At 40.7% G+C, this 12462-nt stretch overlaps 1 protein-coding gene across 2 annotated transcripts in view; it reads right to left on the bottom strand.

The window, feature by feature from the left end:
* Positions 1-12462, bottom strand: part of LOC149778371 (sulfiredoxin-1-like) — a 31053-nt gene that overhangs the window by 17928 nt on the left and 663 nt on the right. For both annotated transcript variants that reach the window (XM_089939189.1, XM_089939190.1), the window contains exon 2: positions 10561-10724. In XM_089939189.1, coding sequence (XP_089795315.1) covers positions 10561-10724 — 164 coding nt within the window. The remainder of the gene's footprint in view (positions 1-10560; positions 10725-12462) is intronic.

Below are 12462 nucleotides of genomic sequence, written 5' to 3'. Positions count from 1 at the left end.
CCGAGAACGAAGTGTTGGTGTTTGAGCGCCTGTTTGGTACGTCCCCGACGAGGGCTGTCCCCAAGAAAAGTGGAGTGTTGGACGTAGGAGATTGGGTGCGCATTGGAAAAACCAAACGCACTTTCGACAAAGGTTACTTACCTAACTGGACGACCGAATTGTTTCGTGTCACTGGACGAGTGGATGGCCGTCATCCTGCCGTCTATAAATTGGAAGACATGAACGGAGAAGTACTCAAAGGAACGTTTATTTGCCCGAGTTACGACGTGTCACCAAAAAAGAAGACGACGTGCACGACATCGAAAGCATTCTCGAACGCAGAACCCGTAAAGTGGGCAAACGACGTGTCAAAGAAGTCAAAGTACGTTGGAAAGGATATCCACCCAGTTTTGATTCTTGGATCGACGCTTCGCAAGTCATCGACTATAAAAAGAAGTGACCATCATGCCCTTTCACACAGACGCAGCTACGTCGACCACTCCTTCACCTAGTTCTTCTCTGCAAGATTTACAAAAACAACCCTTGTGGGTGTGGTGTCGAGAACGTGTGCCTAAAACGCAAATCGTCGTTTTCTGCCAAATCTTCGTGGTGTATTGTGTCATCGGGGCAGCCATTGCCAATTTGAGTTTGCAACAAGGAGACAAACAATTGTGGACCATTTTATTGAGCAGCTGCATCGGTTACCTGCTTCGCAATCCCTCCCTGAAATTCTCCTCGAACGGGAACTTTGTGTCCAGTGCCAGTGTCAGTCACCACTCCAATAACAACAACAACAACCCTATTTTGAGCGGAGACACGCCTCTGACGTCCAGTAACCCCTCGGACAGCCACAGAACTCTGGAATTATGAGTCACCGAAACCAATTTTACTTAACCTTACCCAGTGACAGTTCCATGGAGGTGTTTCCCAAGAACACGGTGTGCTGTTACACGGCCAAATTACTTCAGAACATCCCATTAGATCATGAAGCCCATTGGGAAGTGGCTTTAGTAGAAATCATTCACCCGACCCAAGTCCTCAATGTCCTTCCCAATCAAAATTCTTTTGATGTGGAAGTTTATGACGAGCAAATGCAACTGTACTTGGATACCCATGGCAAATATAACATCAAAACCCCTGGCACACAAAATCAAAAGTACACCACCTATCAATTGTTCGTTCCCCCAGGCTATTATTTTAGTGGTCAACATTTGGTGAGCACCATAGCCTCCAGGTTTAATGTCGTATTTCTGAAAGCTTTGGAAAGTGTCAACAAAATCAGTGTCACCAAGGAATACCACAAAGCAGCTCGTCGCTTTTTGATGAAATTTGACGGGAGTAAAATCATGTCCATTTTATTTTGTCCTGAATTGTTTGACATGTTGGGCGGAGACATGGACATGAGAATGGTCATGCTCAAGAAAAACAAATTACCAATCATTTACGACAGCGAGTCTTTTAGCAAGTTATTTCGTGCCCCGGTAGAACTGAACCAAGGACTGAATTTGATGTTTGTATACTCCGATGTGGTGGAGTACAACGTGGTGGGACACACCTCTGTGCCGTTACTGCGTGTCATTCCTTTCAAAGTGGATTCTGCCACGGTCACTGACGAGGAAGGTGGAAACACTTACCACGTTCACCGCGAATTTGTACATCCTCACTATTTGCCTGTCAGCAAGTCGTATTTGGACACGGTCAACATTACTATAAAAGGAGATCTGGGACAAAATATTCCATTCACCAAAGGAAAAGTCATGGTGAAACTCCATTTTCGAAAACGGTTCTCTCACGACTCGTAAGTCATGTATCCAGTGTACCGAGGGGTTGCTCGACAGCGAGGACACGGTTTAGGAGATATGTTAAAATCAGCCTTTCATTCGGTGGCCCCGGTGTTGAAACCGATGGTGACACGCGGATTGCACGCCTTGAAAGATGCGGCACTGACACAAGGCAAAGAATTTCTCCAAAATGTCATCGTCGACAAACAAAATCCTAAAGAAGCCTTCATGAGGGCAGGCAAAAATGTCTTGCTGCAAACGGGCAAAGACCTTTTGGGCCGACGAGAAACACCTATAAATGCCCAGCACGCTACCGAGTCAGGCATTCAGCAAGGACAAGGCAGAAAGAGACGACGAAGAAAACACCCTTTCACCAGACTTCACACGTCTAAAGCTACAAAGGCAAAGAAAAGAAGAACCGTCCGAGACTTAGACGTTTTCGATTACTGAGACACAGAGAGAAATGATGCACCGAGAGTCTTGCGCTTGTTCCAAATCGGAACTGGATCTGTTTGCCATGTCCCCCACCATGATGACCATGCAAGAATCTCAGTGGGTGGAATTTCACCCCGTCTCCTCTTTGACGGATTCCGCTCCCATCGAGTTTGAAATCAAAGGTCAGCCCGAAGATTACATCGATCTGAATAGCAGTTACCTGTATTTGAAAGTCAAAGTGATCAAAACGGACAACACCAATCCAGGAGGCGATGCTAGAGTAGCTCCTGTCAACAATTTCATGCATTCCTTGTTCATCGAAGTGGACTTGTACTTGAATAAGAAACTGGTCAGCAGCAGCATGGATACTTACCCAAATCGTGCCTACCTGGAAAATCTCTTGACGTACGGAAAAGATGCCAAGACAATTCATCTGGATGCTTGCGTGGTATGGAAACCTGACACGGCAGGTGTGGCCACGTTTAGTGACACAGTCCTGACAGAAGATGACAATCCTCACAATGTGGGGTTTAACGACCGTCGTAAGAAAATTCTGCAAGGGCGAAGTTTAGAACTGATGGATCGTTTGCATTTGGACATGTGGTTACAAGAAACGTATTTGCTCAACGGGGTGAATATCCGTCTGAGACTGAATCGTAGCAGTGCCGCTTTCCATTTGATGGCCCATGTCAATGAATACAAAACTTTCATTCAAGAAGCCCGATTTTACGTATGTCGTGTGGAAGTGTTACCTAAAGTGGGAAACGACGTCAGTCAGACGTTGAGCAGAACGACCGCCAAGTATCCGATACGACGCGTAGAATTGAAAACGTTCACCATTCCCGCTGGACAGCGTTCTATGATCGAAGATCATCTGTTCCAAGGACAGTTACCCAAACGTTTGATCGTTGGTATCGTCAGGAATTCAGCCTTCAACGGAACCCACGATCAAAATCCTTTTGAGTTTCAACATTACAATGTGTCCAAGATCGAAGTCAGTCGCGACGGCAAGACCTTGTGTACCCGACCCTTTGAGCCCAACTTTGGTGTCGCGAAGAATTATTTGAGATCGTACTTGTCCCCGTACGAAGCCACGGGACAGTTAGCAACCAACACCAATCACGGTATTTCGTACGACGATTATGCAGGAGGCTATGCTTTGTGGGGTTTTGATTTCACTCCAGACCTAGGCAGCGACGAGGGACATTTCCACCCTATAAAATCGGGTCAGATTCGTGTGGAACTTCAGTTTGCAAATCCACCTCCAGATCACACAGTGAACGTCCTCCTGTATGCAGAATTTGACAATACCATAGAAATCAACAGTTTGAGAGAAGTCATTCTAGACTATTAGAAGCCATGGAAGACTGTTATCCCTCTTTACCTAGTGGATAAACTTTGGAGATGGAATGTGAGGAGACCGGGGAAGAAGAAGAAGAATCCCAAGACGAAGAAGTTATCATGATGAAGTCAAGATGGCCAGAACAAGAAGCCCATTTAGTTTCCTGTTTTGCTACATTCCTGGCAGATATAATGAAAGAATTGATCAAGGAAGATTACTATGGATGTCACAACGATCATCCCAGTCAAATTCAACACGACAAATGTTTGATGTTGAGTCGAGAAGAAAAATTGGACGCATATCTGAACAAAGCTTGGGATCACATCGAGATAGAATTCGTATTGAACGAGTGGTATAAAGGCTTGGATAAACATTCTTCTCCTCCATTAACGTCTCTGGAGTGCCGTCGCATCGAATCTCTCTTGGACCAGAGTAAGAAGTCGGATCTAAACGCCTTTTACTTGTCAGACATTTTCAAGCAAAAAGTCAGGATCGAATTGATCACTTATCATTACCTGTGAAGAAAAAACCCCACACAAAACATGGATACCTGGGAACTTTATTACCTTTTGAACCACAGTTCGTACACGGCTTCTTGGAATCCTGTCGTCTGTGCTAAAGATGAACTCCCTCATCGCAAACCTCAAGACCATCTAGCTTATGTGATCAACACGGACGAAAGTCATCTCCCAGGAACCCACTGGGTAGCCGTCTACTTTCCTCAAGAAGGATGTGTGGAATATTTCGATTCGTACGGATTGCCCCCTTGGGAAGACGATATCATTAACTTTATGAGAAGAAATGCTCAGACCACCCGATTCAATAATGTGAAATTACAAGGCACAGATTCCTTGGTGTGTGGACAGTACTGTGTGTATTTTCTGCATCATCGCAGCCTGGGCTATTCCTTAGAACATTTAGTGACTCATTTTGATCCTCGTTCTTCTTCTAGAAACGATGTGAAAGTAGATCGATGGTTTTGTGACCATTATGCTTATCTTTTATCTCAAGCTAGGAAACGTAGTGTCCATCAATGGCCTAATGACTTCCAACAGTGGAACTCACAATTTCATTCACAACGTTGTCAGCCCTGTTTAAAGTAGAGTGTTAATTGAAAAAAATGTTTGCGATTAGAAAAAATGTTTGATGTTATATTGTTGGATTATTGTTAAAAATGTTATAGTTGTTTGTTAGTGTTAAGTGATTTTTGAATAAAAAATGGTGTTTTAAAAAAAATGCCTTTGTCTTTTGTTTGGCTATAGGAATCGTGATTCATGCTCTTTGACTTCTTACTATCCCTCTCATGACACTCATTGAACGTTGCGGCTCGAAAACCGTGGAGGGATGTTTTCCTTCACGTCCGCGCTTCGACTTAAATCCGGCGTAGCCTGCAGTCTAACCATCTCATGATAGTCTGCAGCGAACACAAAAGGAGTAACACCTAACAATGGAGCTAGCAACGGAGATACTAATCCCACAACAGGCGTTGAGCGCAATCCACGGACTAGGTCTGAAGATAGCCTCCGGCTGGAGCTTACGAGCTCAACATAAGAGAACAACACTCTTATTAATATGGGAAGAAAAAGAAACAGAAGAAAGAAGAATTAGGCCCAGGTCTCGACGTGGAGGGAAGAAACAGCAGCAACAACAGAGGGAGCAGAAATTGCAGACCCAGTATGTTAGCAGTCCTACCACAACGAGTACCACAACCATAAGACAGCAGCCGACAGTCCTGAATGTACAACCTATGGTCAACATTAATAGGGCCCAGGACTCTGACCAAGCTGCAAGTTCAACTATAACCTTGTCGGATATGTTGGACAGGCTCAACAATTTGTTAGGCCCAGCAACCCCGACCCTCCAGGCAATACTACCTGAAGAAACCACTACAACGGCCGACGACATTGCAGCCGACTTAGAGGTATCAACATCGACCGAAGACGAGCAGGGCTCACCGATCGAGGAATGGGCAGCGGAGGTAGCAGAAACAAAGGAAGACGAAATAGACCCCTTATTTGAAAAGTATACGCAAATGGGACTTGGTCTACCGCTACATAGTACAAAAATTGCCGGACAGTTTGTCAGAGCAGTCCAGTATGTAGCATTTCGATCCCTGGATTCTTTTCAACCCAGACCATCTCAATGGGGCTTCGGAATCAGAGTACTCCCTCAGCACTACAGACGGGCCTTTTCTGGATACCCACTCGGCGAACTGACTGAAGCCGCTGCATACATCGCCACCCACCACGGTTACCTGTTTCCGGATATCATCAAACATGAAAAGAGAACAGCGGAACAAATCGTACGATGGGAAGAGCGGCGTGGCACATTCCGGGAGTAAAAAAAGCCCTTCTAAGGGATCCAAAGATTGCCTATAATTAACACATAGGGACCCATTTTGACTAGGGTCCCTTTTTGGTTAACTCTTTTAACAAACAAATTGATTACATTGGTACCGCCGTCAAAACTCAAGACTAAAATTTTACCTATGCGTGAAAAAACTGATACAGTAAGTCACATAGACTTACCGATTGGTATTTTATTCTATTTTTTACAAGTATGTACACTACGTACACAAAATTCAAACTTGTTCGATCAAAAGTTATTCAAAATTGACAACTCTCAAAATTCGATCAATTACAGAGGTGGCTCACACATTATTGGCATTATCATTGTCCATTAGTACAACTGGACTTAATTTGAAATAAGTACGGGCTGGCGTTTTAGGAAGTACACAACATCCAGGGCTGGCTTGCTGAGCACCTTTCCTCCTTTACCACGCTCGGACTTCGCACAAAAGTGGCAAGATGTGGAACGATTTCCACTTGCCACAAGACCAGGTGTCCTAATGTAACGTCAAAAGCGGCCAATGGCAGCTGACGTTACATACTGCTTGGGTTGACACCTGGGGCTCTCAATAGCAAACTGAATACATGAGTGTGGGTTTGTACTACTCCTACTCATATCTTAGGCCTTACATTTAGTTCGGTTGGGCACGCAACTACCGTCTACGAACTAACGGCCCAATTAAATAGTACTCTATGAGTACATAAATGCCTGAGGGGTGCGGCACCATTCCTCCCCTCAGGAGTAATCAAAAAGTGCACCGTGTGCACACAAACCAGTGGTACATGCACATTATGTTGCGAACACCACTATAATTCAAATCAACAACAACAACAAAGTCTAACCATCCATTGTCGACTCATCCTCCTAAGAAGATGTGCTCCAAACTAGCTAAGCTAAACGAAGCCTACGTGCATTTGCATTGAGTCAGACACAGTCTGATACCGAAGCCAGAAGAGATAGAGAATGTGAGAATGTTAAAAGTCACTGAAGACCTGATAGAAGAACTCTTCAGAGAAGAAGTGAACAGGGAGAAAGAAGAATGGACAGAGAAGTACAGACTTCAGAAACAGCAGAGAGAGCAGCAACAGCAGCAACAACAGCAGCAACAAAACCTGAACCTGACAGAGGCTTTGTCGATTGTCGTATCGACACCAAAGAGTTCTTCTTCTCTTTCCGAAGAAGCAGACCTATCGTCAGAAAGTCTATTATCAGAGGACGTCGCATTCTTAGAAACTAAAAGATCGCCCTAGCTTCAACTTTACACAAGCAAAAAAACAGCCTTTTTCAGGGCTACCCAATACTCTAGAAAAGAAATAGTAATCCATTTGCCAATGTGTGTATGTATGTAGTGTGAATATAAACACTGACTCTTTTGTGGTGTGAGTGTATGTGTTTGTGTATATGATTGTGTGTTTGTAAGTGCTCACGTATGTTTGTGTGGATAGTAGATTATGATCATGTTTTTCTGTTTGTTTTACGTGTGGGGAGAGTAGATTTGGGGTTTGATTGGATTGCTTTGCGTATGTGGATAGTATATTATTGGTTTAATAAAATTTTTTAGAATAGTGATGGGTAGTATAAAAAAGTGAGTGAGTGTTTCTTTTAGGTCCGCGTGTTGTTTGGTTGTGATCTAGGTAAGATCAAGTTTGTTTTAGGGGGATGTTTTCCATCAAGTCCGAGCTTTTAGTATAAATTAAAAATCGCTCGGCAGTCTAGCTACCCTTGTTGATTGATCAACACTTGAGAATGAGCAGAAGGCTAGCAAAACTGTTGAAACTTCATGTGCACCTGGAATATGCCAGGCACATACTAAATGAACCGGCCGCGGAAGCCATTGTAGAAGAGGGAAGGATGAAAGAGAAGAGAAGAAACAAAGAAGAGGAGGAGAGAAGAAAAAAAGAAGAGGAGGAAAAGGAGAGAGGAATGGCTGTACCACAACCACAAGAAGAAAATTTCAGAATCCCAGAGAGAGAAAATTGGGATTCTGAAGCCACTTATCCCGCCTCTGCTCTCCCCCAAAAAAGAGTGAAAAGAGACTGGGGAAGAAGATGTGTGTGTGGTGCCAGGCTTGGAAGGTGCCATCATTAACCAGGTGCCATGGAGTTAAAAAAACCCAGCCCTTTTCAGGGCTAACCAAACCTTTAGAAAAGAAATAGTAATCGATTTGCCAAGGTGTGTAGGTAGAGTAGTGTGAATATAAACACTGACTCTTTTTTCCGTGTGTGTGTGTGTTTGTAAGCACTCACGTACGTTTGTGTGGATAGTAGATTTGGGGTTTCATTTTAATGCTTTGCGTGTGTGGATAGTAGATTTGGGGTTTGTTTATTGCTGCTTCACGTATGTGAATAGTAGATCATATGAAATGAGAAACGTAGGGGGATGTTTTCCTTCACGTACGCGCGTTGTTTGGTTATGATCTAGGTAATATAAATTTTGTCTTAGGGGATGTTTTCCATCACGTCCGCGCTTTTCGTATAAGAAACCATAGTATTCGTCGTTCAAACCATTCTACAAAGAATAAAAAGAAGATGGCTTCAAACCAACTTGATAAAATGAAAACTTTGCAAGACGTCATGGACAATTTGGGTATGATGGAGCAAATGTTAGTGAGGCTAAACGAGGATCACTATTCTTATAGTCCCCATCGAGTGAAGATGGAGATCAACAATTTAAGAAAAGTAAAGGACATGATCAGTGCTCTGATGAAAGAAATAAAGGAGGAGAAGGAGGATGAAGAGGAAAGGATAAGGATGAGAGAATGGAACGAAAAAAATTGAAAAAGAAGAAGAAAATGAGAAGAGGAAGAAAGAAGAGGAGGAGAAGCAGAAAGAAGAGAAAAAGGAGGAAGAAAAGAAAGAAAAGAAGAGAAAAAGTGTAGGACAGAACATAAGAATCTGGTGGAGAAATAGAAGAAATTAGAAGAAGAAACCCAAAGGCCCTTTTCAGGGCCACCCACATCTCTCGAAAAGAGATAGACTTTCGATTGCCTACCCCATTTTTTTTTTCATTTTTAAAAAATCCCCTGTTCAATTCCCCTTGTCCCTAGACAGTCCCACGATTTATTCCCTATGTTCAATTCCCCTTGAGGCTCAACAGACCCAAGCTTATTTTCCATGTTCAATTCCCCTTGAGGCTCAACAGACCCAAAATTTCTTCCCATGTTAAATTCCCCTTGAGGCTCAACAGACCCAAAATTTTTTCCCATGTTCAATTCCCTTGAGGCTAAAGTGCCCCAGGCGTTTTCGTAATGTTAAATTTCCCATTGAGGCTAAAGTGACCCAGGGGTGTTTTTAATGCTAATTCCCACTGAGGCTAAAGTACCCCCTTTCACTACTGCTGAAGCAAATCATGAAATAATTCCTGCAAAAAAGATGAGGATACCAAGTCTAATGGAGAGTACGAAAGGTCAATGTCAACATCGTTCATTATATACCAAGATACAAACAACCTCGATAGCTGGACATAACGACACTTTGAAACACCCAACGAATGTGATACTATTTCCTTTTTAGAAGTGTATATTCTTGTATATTTAGATGACTATTTCACGACCTACTCATTGTTTCATAATAAATGTTTTACTGACTTTAGAAACTTAAAACTTTACAAATATTCAGTTTTTAAACCGGAACAAATACACATATTTATTTTGTTTGAAGAACAACTTTGGCTTAAATCCAACGACGAATTGAAAACAATCGTGAGACAAAATGCGACAAAATGAATTCGAGTAAAATGTTTCAAATTACAATAATTAAAAAAAGTAATGGAGAAAAATGCATTTGAAAGGTCAAAAAGAATCGGGCTGTCAATGTATGGTGTGTCGTGTTTGCCAGAATAACAATTATTTATGGCGATGTTGTACTGGCCAATTTGAAAGAAAAGAAAAGAAAATTAACAAAGCCAATTTACGGTGGGTTTACAGTGCGCGATATTCAAGTGGTTGTTTATAAATTTTGCAACAAGTTAAAGAACATGTATGGCAACAGAATGAGACTCTTAATGCATGGTGCATATTAGTCAGGTTATATTTAGTGAAATAAAGCAGATAACGTGACATGAATGATATTATCTAATTTTTAGGACACTAGTGACTATATATATATATATATATATATATATATATATATATATATATATATATATATATGTGTGTGTGTGTGTGTGTGTGTGTGTGTGTAATATCCAATAAATGAATAACAAATTCCAAAACTGTTAAAGGATCATTGAGTATTGCTCAGATTAGTGTGGGTTTAAGGTAACTTTTATTCTTGCATAACTGATGAGGATGAAACAAATTTTGTAAAGGTATATAGGGAAAAAGTGTCATTGAATAAAACTAAAATTCTACATGTAGAAGAACTGGCCTTTCAATACCAAGGAGAACGTATAAAGAACGTAAAAAAAGAAAATATATGGACACGCCCCATAAACTTTCTTTGCTGACGATGGTGATTACCGTATAGATAACGACTATAACCCGCTTTGGTGTTGCAAAAATGACATCCTACAAAAAACAACATCCAAAACGAAGGAGCCCGAACACGAGTTGGGGGAGGGGGAAATTACTAAAGAAAAAAGAGAAAACAAAACTCATTTATGTTGATGATTATGATGATAAAGATGATTACGACGATAATGATATTTACGACGTTAATAAGAATGATGACAAACCCTGAGAGTTTCCATAAGGGACTGAACTTTTGCTTCGTCCAGCTCGGATCGGAAAGGTCGTATCAGGACGCGAATCGGGACGTTGTGAACTTCCTGAATGTGTGAAGCATGTATACTTTCTATTGAGGAGCCTGAATACCCAGTACCATCGTCCCCCATGCTGCCTACAAAAGATTTGCATTGGCAAATTTTTATATAAAAAAATCCCACAGACTTTGTTAGATAGAGTCGATAGTTTTCGATTACTCCTTTCACATTTTGGTTAACAAACTTAGAGAAGTTATCATCTTTTAAAAGGAAAGAGTATTCGCGCATTACAAAACAGTTAGGAAGATTAACTTTCCAATATGCATATACATGCAGCCCAACATGATAAAAGATAAAATGCAAACATGTTCAAATTCCTTAAAATATAAATAAAATAAAATACACAGGTAATAAATATAAATCCTAAGATGACTCTATCAGATTTTGTTTACATAAGCCAAATGTGAAATAAACAGTTACATACGAATGAATACGATTCTCTCAAGGAAAAAAATATCCTTGCAAGACGTTTAAATGGCGGATTTGTGAGGAGTGAGGAAGGAAGCAGTGCTAACGAACTATAGAACTACCCCTCCCAACCGGTTGAACAGGATTTTCCCATTCTTTATGATGCCACAGAACCCCTTCCCCCGCACCCTTCTCGGAGTCTCATCAGGAATTGTCCATATCAATATAAATGTTTGTAGGTCTGACACATTATTATTATATATATCAATGATAGCTGATCAGACGCGCATGCAAATTATATATTTACCCCAATGCTGAATTATCGCGGGTACAATACTATCGCGTCAAACGGGATTTTCTGATTCAGTTTGGACACGCATTGTCTAGCGGTTGTTTACAGATGTAAAGTGTTACGAGTCTATGCCTTTAAAATAAGTAACATGAAAGAGTGAAGACAACAAGCTTTATACAATTAAACAAATACTTTTTTCCCTTAGAATACAAAAAGTAAAAAATGAGACAAAAAATCCCAACTGAAATGCGAATTAAATCCAAACAAAATTCAAGAATTAAAGACACAAGTCCTAGTAATAAAAAGTTCTAAGAGAATCTCAGTTCAAATCCCGATGAAATTCAAGATGGAAAGCGATGACGTCTGTAATAACCTACAAAGTGCAGATGTGTCAATAGTCTCTTGTTGAATCACAGACAATATTGTTCCAGTTTTTAATTCAGTATAAATTCAAGTGGATGTCTTTTTCCAAGAAGTTTGTCAGAGCACTTTTGTATTACCAGGAAAAATAACCATTTTAATTCAATAATTTGAAGAAAATAAAATTCAGCCCAAACTAGACATAACATAACACAACTTAAAGTGCCATATGTTAAAGCACAACTGACAAACCATTATCAAAACATCATATATATTACAAATTAAGACGCAAAACAAATCCCTAGATGAGGGTCAAGAATTCATTCTTCTGGAGAAAAAAACAGAAATTTGTTACCAACTAGCACATGCTTAATATTACGTAGTCCAGGTATGACATTGACTCACCTTAATGATTCTTACTCTAAGAAAGAAAACAAATTAAAAAAGAGTTGTTTACCTAAACTGTCACTGATTTCGGAACAAAGTCAGCAACCAAATACAATGTTTCATTAACCATAGCATATAACGAAAAAAAAAAAAAAAAATAACAAATATTAAAAGCTTGCAATTTTTTAAAAATTAAATTAAATATTCATGTCGAAAACCGTCGCCATTATGGATGTAAATAAGTTATAGCACAATTTCCTCTAAAATGTCAACTTTAAAAAAAAAATTACATTGAAAAAGAATGAACATCACTTCTTTGTGTGCAAAGTGCGTGCAATTCCATTGATCATCATATACAAAACTCCAGC

This window comes from Sinohyriopsis cumingii, chromosome 17 (assembly GCF_028554795.1).
Source record: "Sinohyriopsis cumingii isolate HCF-2022 chromosome 17, ASM2855479v2, whole genome shotgun sequence".
Classification (NCBI taxonomy): Eukaryota; Metazoa; Mollusca; class Bivalvia; order Unionida; family Unionidae; genus Sinohyriopsis; species Sinohyriopsis cumingii.
The sequence above is the reverse complement of the archived record's forward strand: the minus strand, read 5'-3'. Positions and strand labels throughout refer to the sequence as shown.